At 43.9% G+C, this 20,460-nt stretch overlaps 1 protein-coding gene across 2 annotated transcripts in view; it reads left to right on the forward strand.

Moving 5' to 3' along the window:
* The window catches only part of CCSER2 (coiled-coil serine rich protein 2), a 356,652-nt gene that overhangs the window by 199,390 nt on the left and 136,802 nt on the right, over window positions 1-20,460 (forward strand). For both annotated transcript variants that reach the window (XM_055001012.1, XM_055001015.1), the window contains one exon: window positions 10,770-10,856. In XM_055001012.1, the coding sequence (XP_054856987.1) occupies window positions 10,770-10,856 (87 nt within the window). The remainder of the gene's footprint in view (window positions 1-10,769; window positions 10,857-20,460) is intronic.

A 20,460-nucleotide genomic window follows, 5' to 3' on the forward strand; every position in this document is an offset into this window, starting at 1 on the left:
AAAAGGAAATGTTCAGGAAACAGAGAGAAGGACAGACCTCTAAAGAGGAGTATATGAGGGTTGCTAGGTACTGCAAATCAGCCATCAGAGAGGCCAAAGCTCAGTAAGAGCTGGGTCTGGCCAGGAGGACTTCTACAGATACAGGAAAAACTTCTACAGATACATGAGAAGCAAACGCAAGGTAAAGAGGCAATTGGACTGCTGTTGGGAGTAGATGGAGAAACTGATGCAGCACAGAGAAAAAGCAGACAGGCTTAATGACTTTTTTGCCTCTGTTTTCTTCCTGAAGAACCCAGGCACATCTAGAGATAGTAGAAAATGTGGCAGGACATCTGAGTGGCTAATTGACATTGACAGAGAGGTTGTGGAGAGGCATCTGGCTGCACTGGATGAATACAAATCCCCTGGGCCTGATGTGGTGCACCCAAGAGTGCTCAAAGAACTTCCTAGATAACTTGCAGAACCCCTGTCCATCATCTTCAAGGCCTCCTGGAGGACTGGGGACGTGCCACAAGATTGGAGAAGAGCGAAAGTTATCCCAATCTTTATGAAAGGGAAGAAGGATGACCCGAGAAACTACAGGCCGGTCAGTCTGATTTCTGTTGCTGGGAAAATATTAAAACAGATTTTAAAGGGATCAATCTGTAAGCATCTGAAGGACCGCTCAGTGATCCGGGGAAGTCAGCATGGTTTTGTCCCTAACAGATCTTGCCAGACCAACCTGGTTTCCTTCTTTGATCGAGTGACCAGCTTACTGGATCGGGGGACCTCTGTTGACGTGATTTATCTGGATTTCAGTAAAGCTTTTGACAAGGTCCCCCTTGACATTCTGATGGGCAAACTGGAAGACTGTGGATTGGACTATAGGACAGTTCGGTGGATAGGGAAGTGGTTAGAGGACCGCACCCAAAGAGTGGTGGTCAACAGCGTTTCATCAGACTGGAGTGAGGTGTCCAGTGGGGTGCCGCAGGGCTCGGTTTTGGGCCCGGTACTTTTCAATATTTTTATCAATGATCTGGATGAAGGAGTGGAAGGGCTGCTCATTAAATTTGCTGATGATACCAAATTGGGAGCGGTAGCAAACACTCCAGAAGTGTTCAACAAGACTTGAATATTCTGAAGAAGTGGGGAGCTGCGAATAGGATGCAATTCAACAAAGACAAGTGCACAGTATTATATCTGGGCCACAAAAATGGGAAGTACAAATATTGGATAGAGGATATACTTCTGGGCAGTAGTATATGTGAAAGGGATCTTGGGGTAAGAGTGGACTGTAAACTAAATATGAGCAGTCAGTGGGATGTGGTAGCAAAAAAGGCTAATTCAATCTTGGGTTGTATCAAAGGGGCCATAGCGTCGAAATTGCAGGAGGTCATAGCCCCTGTCTGTACTGCCTTGGTCAGGCCGCGCCTGGAGTATTGTGTGCAGTTCTGGAGGCCTCACTTCAAAAAGCATGTGGCCAAAATCAAGAGGGTGCAGAGGAGAACGACGCGGATGATCAGTGGTCTGGAGACTGAGCTCTATGAGGAAAAGCTGAGGGCCTTGAGAACGTTTAGTTTGGAGAAGAGGAGGTTGAGGGGGGACATGATTGCTCTCTTTAAATATTTGAAAGGCTGTCATTTGGATGTGGGCAAGGAGCTGTTCCAGTTGGCAGCAGAGGGTAGGACCTGAAGCAATGGGCTTAAATTACATGCAGAAAGGTACCAGCTGGATATTAGGAAGAACTTTTTCACAGTCAGAGTAGTTCACAAGTGGAATTAGCTGCCTAGGGAGGTGGTGAGCTCCCCTTCACTGGCAGTTTTCAAGAAGAGGCTGGATGAATACTTGTCAGAGATGCTTTAGGCTAATCCTGCACTGGGCAGCGAGTTTGACTAGATGGTCTGTATTGCCCCTTCCAACTCTATGATTCTATGAATCTAAGATGACCACGCTCCAGACTGTCATGAACCTTATTCCCCCTCAGTCGTGTTTTGCAGTCATAGACCTTAAAGACGCTTACTTTCACATTTCCATTTTCCCAGAACACAAATTTTCTGCGGTACACCTATAATGGCTGCATTTTTCGGTATCGCGTCCTCCCCTTTGGCCTTTCAACTGCACCCCGAGTTTTCATGAAATGTATGGCGGTGGTAGTTGCCTACCTGAATACCAGAGGTTACTGCATCTATCCTTATCTGGACGATTGTCTCCTCAGTGGCCATTCGGCTGCGGATGTGTCCAGACAGGTGTCACTGACACTCTCCATTTGCCTAGAATTGGGCCTGTTTGTGAATCAGAACAAATCAAAGCTTACGCTATCTCAATCGGTGCAGTTTATTGGTGCCAGGTTAGATGGGCCGTCAGATAGGGGCTTTTTACCTGTAGACAGGGCCTTAAAGATAAGCAGTCTGATTACTCAATTTAAACATTGTATGTTCCAGTCGGCTAGGAGTTTACGGACTCTGTTGGGTTGTATGGACTCTACTACTGCTGTGGTGCCTCTTGCCAGGTTGAAGATACACCCACTAAAGCTCTGGTTCATTTCCAAATTTCAAGCCAGTTGTGATAGCCAGGGCAGAAAATTTAGTATTCCCAGGAGGGTTCTTAAGACCCTGGACTGGTGGCTCAAGGAAGCTAATCTCCTTGTGGGTATGCCCTTCGGACATCGTAGGGCTGAGGTTATGTTAACTATAGGTGCCTCTAACCTTGGTTGGGGTGCCCACTGTGAAGAGTCCTACGCACATAGGTTGTGGGACCACATGGAATGTGTTTGTCATATCAACCTTCTGGAACTGAGGGCTGTTTTATATGCCTTGGCTTTGTTCGCAAATGCCTTGAGAGGGAGAACGGTGTTGGTGCTTACAGACAACACCACTACTATGTTCTATCTGAACAAGCAGGGGGGCTCTGCATCAGATATAGAGAGGCTATAAAAATATGGACTTGGGCCCTAGAGCACTCCACCTGGCTTCAGGTGGTTAATCTTCCTGGGGAAGACAACGTGCTGGCAGATCACTTGAGCAGGCTTGGGGGAGAAAATCACGAATGGTCTATAAGTGACTCTTACTTGGACCCTGTCTTTGTGAGGTGGGGTCTTCCATAGGTAGATCTGTTTGCATCAGAGGACAACCGAAATTAGATCAATTCTGTTCCAGAGGTGGGTCACACTGGGAATCATTGGGAGATGCCTTTCAACTCCTGTGGTCCAGCTGTCTGTACTACATCTTCCCACTCATCCCACTTCAAACTCGTGTAGTCAGCAAGATCCAGGCGGAGGGTACCTCTGTGATAGTGATAGCCCCCTTTTGGCCAAGGCAACCTTGGTTCAATGACTTGATGAGACTGCAGACCCAGTATCTTCACCTACCAAGGAATCTGGATCTGTTGTCATGGAAGGGGGGTCTATCATCACGACATACACACACTCAAACTCACTGCGTGGTTGATTCTGCAGGGGCCCTCTTCTCAGAGGCTTTAGCTAATGTCCTTCAGAATGTGCGTAGACTGTCCACCCGCCACTCCTACAATCTGAAGTGGAAAAGGTTTAGAGGGTGGGCTGAGGACAAGGGTTTGAACCCATTAGACTGCCCTCTTGGACATTTTGCCCTTTCTTTTGAGTCTTAAACATGAGAGCCTCTCTAATTTGTCAGTTAAGGTTTACTTAGCTGCTATCTCAGCTTTTCACCCTAGCATCGACAAGAAAACGGTCTTCTCTCATCCGGCTTCGAAATTGTTTCTGAAAGGACTAAATAATTTGTTTCCCCCAGTAGTGGTAATTGTGCCCCAATGGTCTTTACCCTTAGTTTTGGCCAAATTGATGACGAAGCCCTTTGAACCATTGGCGACCTGCCACCTCCGCTATCTTTCTATGAAGGTAGCATTTTTGGTAGCTATCACATCTGCCAGAAGGGTGGGGGAACTGGCCACCCTCTGTACAGATCCTCCTTATTTGAAGGTCCATCTAGAGAAGGTAGTTCTCAGACCTAAGATAAGTTTCCTACCTGAAGTGGTATCTCGATTTCATTTAGCACAAGAATTAGTTTTACCCATATTTTTCAAGGATCACTCCATGGAGGCAGAGAAAGCGCTTCACTCGCTAGATGTGAGAAGGGTGTTAATTGTTTTACTTAGACAGGACTAAACCCTTTAGGATAGATTCTCAGTTCTCAACTTTTTGTTTTGTTTCTCAGGTTCTAAGAAGGGTAAAGGGCCCTCAGACCTTAGCTAGGTGGGTGGTACAGGCAATCTTATTTTGTTACATGTCAGCTAACCTAACTTGTCCTCTGGAGATCTGCGCTCACTCCAGTAGGTTGCAAACTTTGTCTGCTGCACTGTTTAAGGGTGTCCCACTTCCTGATATTTGCAAGGCTGCAACTTGGGCTTCCACTGACACCTTTGTGAAACACTATGCCCTGGACATCCTGGACAAAAGAGAGCTGTCGGTGTCCATGGTGGTGCTCCAGTCCATATTCCCGTAAAGAGACTTCTTCCGCCACCCAGGTAATTAAAGCTCAGTAATCTCCCATGTGGGACTGCACAGGAAGACCGACGATGAAAAACAGTGTTGCACTTACCTGTAACTGTTGTTCATCTAGGTCTTCCGTGCAGGCACACATACCCTCCCTCCTTCCCCACTGCTTCCTTAACTTACCTATGAGCACGGCTGCAAAAGAGGATTGAGGGTTGTGGGGGCGCTCTGCCTTCTTAAGATGCCATTTTCGGCAGGAAAGACGGCGGTGGATGCGTGCTGAGGGGCTGGAGTGCCCCCTAGTGATTTTAAGCTAGAAAATCTCCAAATTCTGCCAGCCTGTGCGTGTGCAGTCCTATGTGTGTCTGCATGGAAGACCTAGATGAACAACAGTTACAGGTAAGTGCAGCACTTCTTTCACCGGCTGAAGTCACCTTCCAGCTCCAGGGCACAGTATGCCCTATAATTACTCCTGCTTTGCCCCAGCCAAATTGTACACGCCTACCTGGATCCAAGCGTTATGCCCTCAGAACTCGTCTGAGCCTCCTAAAGTCTAGAATGCTAGCCGTTTGAAGTCTCCTTCCTCCACAGATCTCTCTACTCCTCTTATAGGTAGTTATTGCCAGAATCCTACAACTATTGCCCCATTTTCTCACCACTTTTCTTAGGACTCTTGTATGCTTATGAGTTGCATTGCCTTTTATTGTGTGTGTGTTAATTTCCTTTTAAATTAAAAAAACACACTGTTTTGAACCTTGTGAAAATTGCTGGAGGATCTCACTTGTTACCGCCTCTCGCAGCTTTCTCCTTGTTTGCTAATTCCCCCATACCTGCAAGGAGACCCATCTAGGTAACATTAGGAGACCAGAAACTTCTGAATTATTGGCAACTGAAGTGAACATGTAATTAAAAATAATTCCATTGAGCTTTTTTTATGGAAGAGCTATACCACAAGGGACCTTCTGAGTTGGATCCTACAAGCTGTCAGCACAAGGAGTTGGTGGAAGAACATCATCAATGCCTTTTTGTTCCTCAGTGGCTTTGTGGGACCACCCCAGTTCCATTCCTCACTGCGGTCTTCTGCGCTGTATGACATTTTGTCTGTGCAGGTTTTCTGACCCATAGCTGTGCCTTTTCGGGGGTTGTATTAAATAGTTATGTGCAATCCAGCTTTCTGAACTGGCTTTAAAGCTTTATTTACCCGTTCAGATTAGAAAATTCCAGATCTGATCTGGGAACTGGGATAAAGATCCCCCAGATTGATCCAGGTAATCTGGGAAATGCGGCTTCAGCCTATGGCTGGCTTCTTCCTGGGTTTCTCCCTTTTTATCCGAGAGAAGGGCGAGGAGGGAGGGGTCAGTTGAGGCAAAAAACTCCATCATCTCTTGACCCCAACCTCAGAAACCACTTGAAGAAGCAGCCCGAGGCAGTGCTTTTTCAGGAAGAGAGAAAGGCTTGTGCTGCATGACCTTCAGAAAGCCAAGAGGGGGTCATCCCATGACCTCCTATGGCATTTCCCCCAGTCCTCATGTCTCCTATAGGGAGGAGATGCTCAGCATCTCTGATAGAGATGTTTTGTGAAGGTGGCACTATTGTGCCAAGAGGAGGAATTTAGAGGGCAGTGAAGAAGGTCACTTGGAAGATTGCCTTTTCCATGGTTGGGGACAGAGGGTGGTGCTGTCCACCCACCGTCACTGTGTGTGCAGCATCCTTCAGGGGGTGATTTCCCTCCTGATGTTATTTAGTATCTATATATGCCCTCTTACCCAGGTGGTCCCTAGCTTTGGGCTGGGTTGTTACCAGTACGCTCATAACACCCAGCTATACCTGTTAATGGATGGCCAGTTGTCCCAGACTCTTTGGTCCAGTGTTTGGATGCTGTGATGATTGGGTCAGAGTCAACTGAAGTAGACTATAGGACAGTAGGACTATAGGACAGTTCGGGGGATAGGGAACTGGTTGGAGGACCGCACACAAAGAGTGGTGGTCAACGGCGTTTCATCAGATTGGAGGGAGGTTCCAGTGGGGTGCCGGAGGGCTTGGTTTTGGGCCCGGTACTTTTCAATATTTTTATCAATGATCTGGATGAAGGAGTGGAAGGGCTGCTCATTAAATTTGCTGATGATACCAAATTGGGAGGGGTAGCAAATACCCAAGAAGATAGAATTAAAATTCAACAAGACCTGAATACTCTGGAGAAGTGGGCAGCTGTGAATTCAACAATTCAACAAAGACAAGTGCACAGTATTACATCTGGGCCACAAAAATGAGAAGCACAAATACTGGATGGGGGATACACTTCTGTGCAGTAGTATATAAGAGTGGACTGTAAACTGAATATGAGCAGTCAGTGTGATGCGGTGGCAAAAAAGGCTAATTCAATCCTGGGTTGTATCAAAGGGGCCATAGCATCGAAATCGCAGGAGGTCATAGCACCTCTCTATACTGCCTTGGTCAGGCCACACCTGGAGTACTGTGTGCAGTTCTGGAGGCCTCACTTCAAAAAGGATGTTTGGGAATGTTTAGTTTGGAGAAGAGGAGGTTGAGGGGGGACATGATTGCTCTCTTTAAATGTTTGAAAGGCTGTCATTTGGAGGAGAGCAGGGAGCTGTTCCAGTTGGCAGCAGAGGGTAGGACGCGAAGCAATGGGCTAAAACTACATGCAGAAAGGTACCGACTGGATATTAGGAAAAACTTTTTCACCGTCAGAGTAGTTCAAAAGTGGAATCAGCTGCCTAGGGAGGTGGTGAGCTCCCCCTCACTGGCAGTTTTCAAGAAGAGGCTGAATGAATACTTGTCAGAGATGCTTTAGGCTGATCCTGCACTGGGCAGGGGGTTGGACTAGATGGTCTGTATGGCCCTTTCCAACTCTATGATTCTATGATTCTATGATTCTATGAATCTAAGTTGAAATCCCAGAAGACGGAGTTTCTGTATCTGGGTTGTGGGCGATGGAATTAGGAATCTGGCTCCTAGCCCTCAACAGAGTCCAGTTACATCCTTCATCAATGGTTAAGAGCCTGGGTGTGCTCCTGGGTGCCAAACTTTCTATGGGGGCCCAGGTTGCAGCCGTCGTCAGATCGGCATTTTTTCATCTTCACAAGGTCAGGCAATTGGCGCCCTATATCTCGTCCCAAGACCTAGCTTCTTTAGTCCATGCAACAGTCGCCTCTAGATTGGACTACTGCAACTCACCCTACGCTGGGCTGCCTGTGGCCTTCACCCAGAAATTATAGCTGGTCTAGAATGCAGTGGCATGCATCCTTACAGGGACACTGTTTAGGGCTCACATCCACCCTGTGTTACAATAGCAGCACTAGCTCCCAGTTGAGTTCTGGGTCCAGTTCTAGGTACTAGTCTTAGTATTTAAAGCCCTTCTTGGACTGGGACCCGCATACCTATGGGACAGCCTCTCCCATTATGCTCCTCGCAGGGCCTTGCACTCTGCAGCTAAACAGCTTCTGGTGGTCCCCAGTCCAAGGGACATTCAGCTGGCTTCAACTAGGGCCAGGGCCTTTTCTGCCCTGGCCTCAGCCTGGTGGAACTCTCTCCCAATGGAGATCGGGGCCCTGCGGGACCTTTTACAGTTCCACAGGGCCTGCAAGATGGAGCTGTTCCTCCAGGCCTTTGGCAAGGGGCCATCGTTTTGTCCCCTCTTCTGACTGCCACACCCTCCTTTTGCAGCCACCCTGGAGTTGCATCATGGAGGTGCCCATGGTTATGGTAACTTTGTAGTGGCCTGATTTGTTTGATGGTGCCTGGATTTTTATGCTGTTTGTATTTAATGTGTATTAATATTGGATTTTATGCTATTTGCAATAATGTTTTACTGTATTTTAACACTATGTTTTGTTGGATACCGCCCTGAGTCTGCTCACAGGAAGGGTGGGGTATAAGTCGAATAAAATAAATAAATAAATAAATAAACGAACATAGATGGATGCCCCTTTTCCATGGTTGAGGATATCGGCTTCTGCAGGCTGCTCCAAGAAATCTGTCCTCAGTATATGCTCCCTGCTCACAACATGCTGAGTAGGACTGTGGTGCTCTCCCATTGTAGGGCTGCCAAGGAGTTCAGGCACAGTTGTCCCATTGTGCTGGGAGAACTTTGCATTTTACATCAGACATCTGGTCATGTCCTCAGTTGCAGCATGTGTTCCTCTCACTGAGCGCACACTGGAGGCACACTGGAGGCAACCAAATGACCTGGGTGGGAATGGGACAACCAGCATCAATCAGGGTCTGATGGCAGCTAACAGCCCAGTTGCTACAAAGCTTTGCTCCACACTGAGGTTCTCGTCTTCCACAGCAGCCCTGGGTCTGATCATTCCTTGGATCCAAATACTTCAGAAGAACATGGTCTCCTTCCTTGACCCAGCCACAGGACACGCAGACCCCATTCCAGTGGTGTGCATGTGGTAGACAACATCACTGCTGCCATCGAGAGGCAATGACTAAAATGGGAAGGCAGAGATACCACTATGGGATACATGATGACTAATGGCAGCTCAAACATCAAGGCAGCTGCAGTGCAGTGTGGGCCACAAGTTCATCTACTATGTGACCCACAAATGTCACTTCCTACTGAAGGATGCTCTGGGTCAGTGTTCTTCTGAGGAACTTGTACTGGACACTGCAGCTCATGAGTTCCAGTGTTTCCTCCAGAGATGTTGGCGCCTCATGGATTACTTCTCATAAAGAATGAAAGCAATTCCCAACTGTGTAAGAAGCAAGTCTTGATAAACATGCTGGAACATCAGTGGCATTATCACTCACTGGAACTCCACTGGTGCCATGCTTGAGGAATTGGTGAATCAGCAGGCCATCCTCACAATGTGACTCTCAGCAAGCAACACTTGGAGAAGGGAGAGTCAGTTAAGCCAAGAGGACTGGCTGACCATCTCCCACATGATGGAGGTCCTTAGGCCCTTTAAAGTCTTCACTGTTGCAATCTTGTCTGCCATGGCAACCCTGGGTCTCGTCATTCCTTTGGTCCAAATACTTCAGAAGGAACTGGCCTCCTTCTTGGATCTAGCTACAGGACATGCAGCCCCCATTCCAGCAGTTTGTGCTCTTAACAACAACAACGACATTCAATTTGTATACTGCCCTTCAGGACAACTTAATGCCCACTCAGAACAGTTTACAAAGTATGTCATTATCCCCACAACAACAAACACCCTGTGAGGTGGGTGGGGCTGAGAGCTCCAGAGAACTGTGACTAACCCAAGGTCACCCAGCTGACTTCAAGTAGAGAAGTGGGTAATTAAATCCAGCTCTCCAGATTAAAGTCCCACGCTCTTTACCACTACACCAACTGGCTCTACACCGCTACACCAACTGGCTCTCTTCTCTTGTGAGAAGGCTGCAATAGGACATCACATCCTGACTGCATCACATCTCATAGTGACCATGTGCAACCCACGTATGAAGGGTGTTATCACTGAGCAAGCCAGGAACTTCAACAGCTTGAGAGACAAGCTCTCTCGGCAGGTGCAGAGTATGTAGGCCAGAAGGGGTGCCCTGACAGCAGAGGGGATGGGGGGCGCACCGACTCTTCTGTTTCCTGCACTGCCCCTTCTCTGCAGGTTCTTTCCAGAGCCATTGGGAAGGAAGCCATCTGCAGTATGCTCGGTTCATCTGTGAACGCGAGGCATGCGAGCCAGTATTCGGCAGAGGCAGTAGTCAGGTACTACCTTTCTGAGCCCTGTGAGATGCTTTCCACCTGTCCTTTGAACTACTGGGCTAAGAAAGTGGCAACCTGGTCGGACCTCTCTCTCAAGGCTCAGAGGCTCATCTCTTGCCCTCTGACAAGCATGCAAAGCAAGCATATCTCTTTCTATGCAGGCAACATTGTTAGCCCTCATTGTACTCACTTGCTCCCCTGGAGAATGAAGTTGGTCTTAATGAAGATCACCTTGCTGCTCTTTCAGTTGCCGGCTCTGAATTTTCAGAGTGAGTGAAGTGAGCACAGTTGTGCCTGTATCCTCTGTCAGTGTTGGGAAGGTGGGGGAAAGTGTCAAAACGTAAAACTTAGTAAACCAGTAGGAAGGACTCTTCATCCAGTTGGCATGCCATAAAATGCGCCCTACAGTTTGGAATCCTCATGAGTTGTAAACTCATAGAAAGATTACAGTATCTGCAATTTGTATTTTTTTTCCTCAGTGGAAACTAATATTCAAGAGGAGGTAGTAGTTTCAATTTTTTTAAAAAAAGAACAGTTTTGCCAGAAACGGATTTTCTACTGAGAAAGAGGTAGTTAGAAATACATTTCACTAATAAGAGTATAAAAGTTAATCTCCTTTTGTGTTTTGTATGTCAGAGTGATGATTTGTTGAGTGAGATCACACAGCTGAAAGAAGATTTAAAGAAAAAAGATGAAACAATCAGACAACTTGAATATCGGCTTGTAAGTATATTAAGTCTGCAGACAGTGTGATCACTAAAGTAAAACTGTGAATTTCTTTTGAATAGAATGAAATTAGATTTCTTTTTTTAAGAATACTTTTTATTTTATTGATAAGATTAAAAGCCCAATAAAAAAGGTAGAGAAACAAGAAAGTAAAGAAAAAGGAATATGAGAAGAGAGAAAAAGAGAAGAACAAGACAAAGAAAAAACCAAGAAAAATAATCCACTTTTCATCTTCCATTTTTCTCTACATCTGTCATAGCTTTACAAACATTATGCTTATAGTTTTGATCCCTCCAAAATTTATCTTGTCAATACCGCCCTCCTTCTATTTATATTTCCCAAATTTATCTTCCTAAAAATCCTATCCACAAATCATCAGTTCATTTTTTCTCATCTCATTGCAGAAAGTCAATAAGGGGTTTCCAATTAATCATAAAAGTAAACAATATTTTTTCTCTGATCAGAACTGTTAAGTTAACCATCTCTGTTAATTCCATCACTTTCACAATCTAGTCATCCTTTGAAGGCAATACTGTGCTTTCCCACTTTTGCACCTATAAAAGCCTAACTACTGTTGTCACAATGATATTAGATTTCAAGTATGCATACAACTCCTAATTTGTAAGCACAGCCTTTATGATGTGGGGTTATGAATCCATGTTGACATTCAAAAAGGTTCAGAATGATTCAGGAGATCTCGCTGGTGTTCAAAGGCTTTCCTGTTCATGGTTGGGGAGGTGTGCATTAAGTTTCCCTCAGGATATAAGTGAATGGGAAAGACTTTTCCAAGGAGCTGCAAAGTGAATCATGTTTAACATAAAGGGGAAAGAACTCCTGGATTGTGCTGTGGCAGCTTTTTGATTGCTGACATTTGGAGTGGCTATGAATAGGAAAAAAGACTATAAAAAAGAATATGTATTGTTTGTGATTACGTGAAATTTATAACAAATGGTTAGCATATTCAAAAAACTATGTACTACAGTTCAAATGAAAACCGTGCAAATGGTTTTAACTAGTTGTAAACTATTTGGAAATCCTTCATGTTGATATCTGAGAAGTGTTGGCTTCACTCTAGTTTGTGAGACTGTAGGTATTACAAACATATACTGTTGTTCATATGGCAATAGTACATGAGTGTAAGTATCTTACTTTTAAATTGTATCTTGTGAATCAGCCATGAGGTTGCACTATCAAGCAACAAGTATATTTTATTTTTATTTATGTCATTTATGGTCCACTTTTCTCACTGAGTCTCAAGGTGAATTACACAGTGTGAGAGTAATATAGTCAGTATCAAGAACAATTTCATAAACAATTCCGTAGGGAAAATAAACACAAGTTTACAAAGACAACATTAACAAGAATCCAATACAGAACATAAACAATTCTAGCAATACAGATTTGAAGAAAAGCTGACACAGAACATAAGCAATTTTAAGGCTAACATAGGAGCAAATATTTAAAGCAGCTGCTGAATTGGAATTCATATGCAAATTTGACGCTGTCAAGCTGGGACTGAATAGAGACTATGAATGGTTATCACATTATCACAGGTAACAGATTTCCTTTACAGCGGCGTGGTCTGGGGGAGCCCAGTGACGCCTGGTGTGGGCTTTCGGGGACCACAGTTCTCTTTGTCAGATGCATCTGGCAGGGAGAGCTGTGGTTATCGAGGGCTTATACTACATAGAAATTGGATGCTTTTACTTCTGCAAACTAACATGGCAAACTGACTACACACCAAAAGGAGATGTTTACATTTACTAGCAAAGGAATGTTTTGGTTGCCTCCCCCCTAATTGCATCTTGTCCCTCCTCCTTCTCTCCCCTCTCCCCCCTCCTCTTCTGTATTTGACCAGTTTGTATCATGCATCTGACGAAGAGAACTTGATTCTTGAAAGCTTATGCTGCAATAAAATTGGTTAGTCTTAAAGGTGCTACTGGACTCTTTTTGATTTTACGTAAAGCCACATAGTGGTGAAGCCTGTGAGTGAAGTCTATGGTCCCTAAGTCATTAGTGGAGCATCTGAGACCCCTCCCTACAATACAAAAGCCTTTTTGAATAATTTGGTTTTGTATTGTTTGTGGAAAGCTAGGAGACTGGGGTGGGGGGTCTCCTGACTGTCTTAGGCAAGTCATTCTACAGGGTAGGGGCTACCACAGAGAAAGCCCATGTACGGGCTGCTGTTCTTTTTGCCCATGTGCAAGGTGGCACCTGCAGGAGACCTTGTTCAGATGAGCGAAGTTGCCGTGAAGGAACACAATTTATCCATCTTGGTCCCAATATCTATGGGACCACTTTATTCATTATGTTGTGCCATGGCAGGTTTGGTCATCAGAACAGGACCTTCTGCAGGTGTTGCCCTACACACGGCCAAAATCAACAGCTGTCCATACACGTGCATTTCTGTGTGGTGGCCCTCACCTTATGGAACAACAGACTTGAAGAGGTCAGGAAAGCTCCTGCTCTTCTGGCTTTCTGCAAACCATGCAAACCATGCATACAGCCCGGAAAACCCACAACAACCATCATGCAAACCTGACTTATTCAAAAGGGCCTTTTTACTCAGGTAGGAAGGCTGTACTATAAAGAAGTGATTTCAAAGATATGTATTGGTAAAGGGACAGAGACTGTAAACTATACTATTATATACTGTCTGTTGATATAAGTATGCTCCTCTGGTAGTTTCTGCCTTGTTTAAAATGTTAGGTTTAGAATTTCTTATGCTCTGTTTCATAGAAACACAGAGCTGGAAGGAACCCCAAGAGTTATCTAGTCAAACCCTCTGTACAATGCAGGAAATTAACAGCTGTCTACCCTCTCACTTCCCCAAGTGACCCCTGCTCTATACCCAGAGGAAGGTAAAATTCATTATCGTTCTTCTGTGCATTCCCACATGGGGGATTGCACACGTGTCAGGCTCTGGATGACAGAATACAGCAGACAAATTCCTGGTTCATTATAGCAAGACACAGGTCCTTGGTTAAATGACTTTTATTCAGAAATCAGTTCTTTCCATAGTCAGGTCCAAAGGTCTACTTAGGAGTAAGCAACTAAGTAGTGCTAGTAGAAATTTGACAAGAATGGCAACATGGGAAAAACACATCCCTTTTCTACCCAACTTTCCTTCCCCCTCCCAATGCCCAAACAATTCATTGTTGTTCTTTCTGTGTGAGAACATTGTGCATATTTGTGCTATCACACCACGAAGAGGAAATACATATCATAGTCCGGAAGAAAGGTTCAAAGTTGTAAACAGACAGCCACCTGGGAACGTTTGAGAACCCACTAGAACACTGGCAACTGGAAATGGAGTTATAGCAGGCAATTAAGCATATACATGGCAAAAGCAATATTGGCATGGATGAATCGGCACAGTCAAACATGACATTCTTCCTCCCCAAAAATGGCCCTCCCCCTCTTCAAGGTCCTGGCTTGTCAGGATAGCGTCTATGAAAGTTAGAAATGAGTCTAGGGGCGTTCATATGGGATGTTTGCACCCATTCTCTGTACGCTTCATCAAAGTCTTTCCACCTAACTAGGTAAAAAAGCTTATTGTGTTTCACTTTGGAATCTAGGGTTTCTTCTATTTCATAGTGCACATGTCCATCTACCAACATGGGGTGAGGTGGCCCCTTTTCAGGATGCCAGTGATCCCTAGGGGGAGCTTTCTTTAATAAACTGAAGTGGAATACAGGATGGATTTGTTTTAAGCTTTTTGGAAGTTCAATTTCTACAGTCACCTTGTTTATCACTTTCTTTACAGGAAAGGACTGAAATATTTCCACCTATTTTTTACTAGGTTGTTCCCCTTTTATGTTTTTGGTGGATACATATACAAAGTCTCCTGGTTTTAGCTCCCACTCCTTGGAGCGGTGTTTATCAGAAAACGTTTTGTAATCCTCTTTGCCTTTGTCCAAAGTTTTTTGACTGATTCCCCATTGGGAGACTAAATTAGTCCACCATTCCTCCAGGTCTCCTCCCAGTGAGGATTCAGGGGCTGTAGCGAAAGGTACAGCACTCCCTTCATATCCATGGGCTATTTTAAACTGTGTAGCTCTTGTTGAGGAATGTACTGAGTTGTTATACGCATATTCGGCAAAATCAAGGAAATCCAACCAGTCGTCCTGTTGGTAATTAATGTATCATCTGAGGAATTGTTCAAGCACCTTATTAGTTTGTTCCGACTGTCCATCGGTCTGTGGATGATAGGCAGAGCTTAATCCTTGTTCTATTCCCGCTAGTTGGAGAAGCTCCCGCCAGAAGTTGGCAACGAATTGTGGGCCCCTGTCTGAGATTACCTTCTCAGGAAACGAGTGCAATTTCACTATATATTTCAAGAACAGGCTGGCTAGCTTTTTGGCTGTGGGTATTGTGGTATACAGAACAAAATGAGCCTGTTTTGAAAAAAGATCCACCACTACCAGAATGACTTATGTCCTTTTGAGGGGGGAAGATAAAGTCCATTGAAATCACAGCCCATGGTCTAGGGGGAGTTTCTAACAGTTGTAATAATCTTGGGGGTTTTCCCTTCCTTGTTTTTCCCATTATACATACTGGGCAGGAGGATATGTATTGAGAAATGTCTTTTCTCATTGCTGGCCACCAAAACTGTCTTTGTACTAAGTGCAACGTTTTTAAATATCCAAAATGATCAGCTGTTTTTGCATCGTGGTATTGGTGCAGTATTTCTCTATATCATAGTCCAGAAGAAAGGTTCAATGTTGTAAACAGACAGCCACCTGGGAACGTTTGAGAACCCACTAGAACACTGGCAACAGGAAATGGAGTTATACCAGGCAATTAAGCATATACATGGCAAAAGTAATATTGGCATGGATGAATCGGCAGTCAAGCATGACAGTTGATGGAGAAAAACTAATAGCTTCTAAAGAGGTCCACTAGGGGTCGCTGCTGCCCAGTCATGTCGCCTAACTGCTTTTACCACCAAAAACGGGGCATGTGAGACGGGCGGAGCCACCCCCTCTCCCTTAGTTCTCTCTTAGTTGCCGTGAAGAGAGGAACTGTGCTTCTGAGTTCTTCCTTTTTTCCTACTGATAGTGTGCGCTTGACTGGATTCTTTTGGCTTCTGACCTTAGAGTGTTTCCTCGATCTTCTTTTGCCTTCCGTCTACCATCTGGTAAATTGTCCAGCTGGTTCATTGATTATCGGACTGTTTGAGTACCCTATCCGTCTTGCATTTTCAACTTGGTGTTTCTGGTCTGTGTTCTCAGTATGTCGCAGAAGGCTCTCTTTAAGAAATGCTCCCAATGTGGGATGAAGATGACCCATTCTGATCAGCACAACATGTGCCTTTTATGCCTGGGTGAGGGTCATAGGGTTGATTCCTGTCGCATCTGTCAACAATTCACTCCCAAGGCTAGGAATGAGAGCATCCAGCGATTGAAGGCCGCTCTTTGGGAGAAAGTTTTCTTGGGCTCTAATTCCTTGGCACCAAAACAGCCTGCCTCTAAGGAGCTTCAGCAGCAGCTGCATCCTACTCCTGTTAATCCCTCAGCGACTCCAGAGATCAGGGGCTGGGTCTGTGACATCCACTCATTCAGCCTCGAGGTCAGATCCGATGGCTGTGAGAGCCCCGACTCCACATACTTCTATGGAACTGAGGTCACGGGCCGGATCTGGACTTTCCATACGATCGGCTCCGAAGTTGGATCTGACAGTCGGAAAACCTTCTGCTCCGTACACTTCTTCGGAGCCGAGATTCACCTCCGAACCACCGGCAAAGTGGGCAAAGAAATCTAAGCACTGTTTGAGCTGCAAGCCGGATCTGAGTTGCGAGAGGAGTGCACAGCATAATAGCAAGGAGCCCCTACCAACTCCCAGGACATCATCTCCGCATCTTAATTCACCGGAAAGTTCGACCTCTGAGGGTAAAGTGATTGAAGTGGAGCCTGCTCATAAGGAACAGGTAGTCTGTTTTTTTTTTCAAATAATTTTTTATTGGATGGGTCAGTATACACAAATCATAATATTCAGTATCAATATCCATCACATTATATCACTCCCACCCATTCCCCCCCTTTTCAGTTTACTTCCAACAGTTTTCTATTCCCTTCACCTACATTATCTCACTGTCTCCTATAATATTAATTTCTACATTATAATATATAGTATAACATATCTATATCTACCATGTTTAGAATAAGTCTCTAATGTTACTTTCACGATTATAATATAAAATACACTATATCATTCTTACTTATACACTATCCATATTTTCACCTCTAACTAATATAAAGTAAAGATCCATTCTCCCCTCTTAACAATTATCCAAAGACCACATTTTGCCTTTCATGTCCCATTTTTTTCCACATAATTCTTGTTTCTCCCAACTCTTAACATATTCCACAGTATCTTGTTCTTTCAACTTCCTTGTTAGATTGTCCATTTCTGCCATATTTAGTAATTTCAGAATCCAATCTTCCACTGATGGTATCTCTTGAGTCTTCCACAACTGTGCATAAGACATCCTAGCCGCAGTAATCATATAAAACACCATTGTTCTGTCCGTTCTATCAAATTCTTCTAGGTTCATACTTAATAACAACAATTCTGGGTTCTTAATCACATTTTTCTGTAAAATATCTGACATAACCTCTACAATTTCCCCCCAGAATTGTTTAGCTTTTTCACAAGTCCACCACATATGATAAAAATAACCTTCTTGTTTCTTACACTTCCAACACTTATCTGACATTTTACTATTACCATTTGCTAACTTTTTTGGCGTTAAATACCATTTATACATCATTTTATACACATTTTCTCTTATAGTGGTACATGTTGAAATTTTTATAGTATTTTCCCACAACCTTTCCCAAGCTTCCATCGATATATCTTTATTACAATTTATTGCCCATTTCACCATCTGTACTTTAACTATCTCATCTTCTGTAAACCATTTTAACAGAATCTTTAGATATCATCTTTTTCCCCTCTTGAAGTAAACATTCTCCTAGTTCTGGGTTTTTAGTCCTAAATCCTACCTTTCTACGATCTGTATCATATAAGTCTTTTATTTGTCTATATTGAAACCAACCATACTGAAACGGCAGTTCTTCATTGGTTTTAAGTATATATCACAATCTACTCTTAAAATTTCTTTATATGTCCTCCACTCCTCTCCATCATATTCCACTTTTGGGTTTACAACTTCTGCAGGTATAATCCACATTGGAGTCTTCATCTAAATATCTCTTATATTTTTTCCAAACTGCAAATAAACTCCGTCTCACAAAATGATGTAAAAACATAGCATCAGCTCTTGTCTTCTCATACCACAGATATGCATACCATCCAAAAGATTTGTTATATCCTTCCAACATCAGTAGTTTATGGTTTTTCAATAACATCCACTCTTTCAACCAAACCAAACATATAGCTTTGTGATACAATTGCAAATTCAGTAATTGTAGTCCGCCTCTCAGCATCATATAATACCTTCATCTTGACTCTGGGCTTCTTCCCTGCCCATACAAAGTTCAAAATCTTCCTTTGCCATTTTTCAAATTGCTTATTATCTTTCACAATTGGTATTGTTTGCATTAAAAACATTATCCTTGGAAGTACATTCATTTTAATTACAGCAATGTGACCCAACCATGATAGATTCATTTTATTCCATTTCAACATGTCCATATCTATTTGCTGCCATAATTTGTCGTAATTGTTTTTAAAAAGATCAATATTTTTCGCAGTCAACTCAATACCTAAATATTTTTGTTTTATGGACTACCTCACAATTTGTTATCTCCATTAATTCTTGTTGTTCTTGCTTAGAGATATTTTTACATATTAATTTTGATTTACTCTTATTTAGGTAAAGTCCTGCTAAGTCCCCAAATTCTTTTATTTTCTCCATCAATCTTGGCATATTTTGGATTGGATCTTCCACTATCACCATGATGTCATTGGCAAAGCTCTCACTTTATATGAAAATCCTTTAATTTTCAAGCCTCTTATCATATCTTCACGTATCTGCCCCTCAATAAGATTTTCAATACCATCACAAACAACAGTGGGGAGAGTGGACATCCTTGTCTCATTCCTTTACTCATTTCCAACTTTTTGTTATATCACAGTTTACGATTATAGCTGCAGATTGGTCTTTATATATTGCTTCCACTTCTGGAATAAACATCTTGCCCATTTGCATCTTTTCCATCGTGGCAAACATAAAGTCCCAATTTAAATCGTCTAAAGCTTTTTCTGCATTCACAAAGAAAAAACCGACTTTTTTCCCTGGATTCTTATCATAGTACTCTATTGCATTCAGTACTACTCTTAAATTGTCTTTTATTTGTCTATCGGGCAAAAAACATGCTAGGAACAGGTAGTCTGGACTGCGGAACATGGGTTTGAACCGGTACCTGTTCAAACTGATCCAGTGGAAGAGCACCTGATTCCTCAATGTAAGCAGACCCCTCTGCACCACTCTTTATCCCCAAGTGCGCACAGTGACTATGGTTCCAAAGTGTTCCATGCATCGGGTTCAAGGCAGTCCTCTCGACATCACCACCAGATGACCTGCTGTGTTCCTCCTCCTGGCCATTGCTGTTGGTTGTGGGCACCCGATTGATTTGAATATTCAGGTCCGAAGCCATCATCCACTAGATGAGCATGGTTGCTTCTGTCAGGTTCTGACTGTGTTTAAACCAAAGAAACTCTATTTTGATCCTGTCTGTATATTAAGTGTTTTCTTTGCAGGTGGCAAGCCTTCTGCTGGAAGCTCACAGAGAGAAGAGGAATGTTATGTCTACATATATCTGCCTTTCAGACACCCTTGGGAAACTTTCACTTTCTCACCCTCGGGCCGATTGTTTTGAGAACTGAGGGGGGGGGGGTTGGGGCCCACAGGGAACTGTTATTCTGTACCTTTGCTTTTGCCTGTCATCTGTAACAATTTCTATATCAGCCATGATCCTTGTATCTTGGAGTGTGGACTTATAATGGTTGTTTATCTTCAGTAAAGCCTTTTGAAATCAATGGACTCTTGTCTCATTGCAAGGGGTAGTCTGGATTGCAACTTTTGTTCAAGCCACAGTCTGACAGCTTCCTCCATCTCTTGTTCTGGAGCAGGTCGACTCCAATGAGGATGGCGTGGACCTGCAGCGAACATCCTGAGACGCCGGTTCTGACACATTGGGCCCATCACTGGAGGAGAATGTGGGACCTGCTGCCACATCCCCTTATGAGGATCTAAGACTTTATGCTGAGCAGATGTCCAGAATGGCACAAGCTGTGGACCTAGATGTTTCTTCCACCACACCCAAGACTGGGGGGAAATTGCTGAGTAGGCTCTATAGTGATGCACCAGCAGCTATTGGTTTTCTAATTCTGGAGAGCCTAGATGAGGTGATTCTAAATGCCTGGTAGAAACCAGCAGAGATACCTCCAACTTCTAAGAGTAGAGGCGATGTACAAGGTGAAACAGGATACTTGGCCATCACTTTTCAAGCACCCTGTCCTATCCTCTCTGGTGACAGAGGAATTTCAGAAGCAATGATCTGGTGCACACTCTACCCCCGCTGATAAGGATTGTTGGAAGCTGGATGGCTACAGTAGATGACAATATTCCGTA

The sequence above is a fragment of the Eublepharis macularius genome, chromosome 17 (genome assembly GCF_028583425.1).
Source record: "Eublepharis macularius isolate TG4126 chromosome 17, MPM_Emac_v1.0, whole genome shotgun sequence".
In the NCBI taxonomy this organism is placed as follows: Eukaryota; Metazoa; Chordata; class Lepidosauria; order Squamata; family Eublepharidae; genus Eublepharis; species Eublepharis macularius.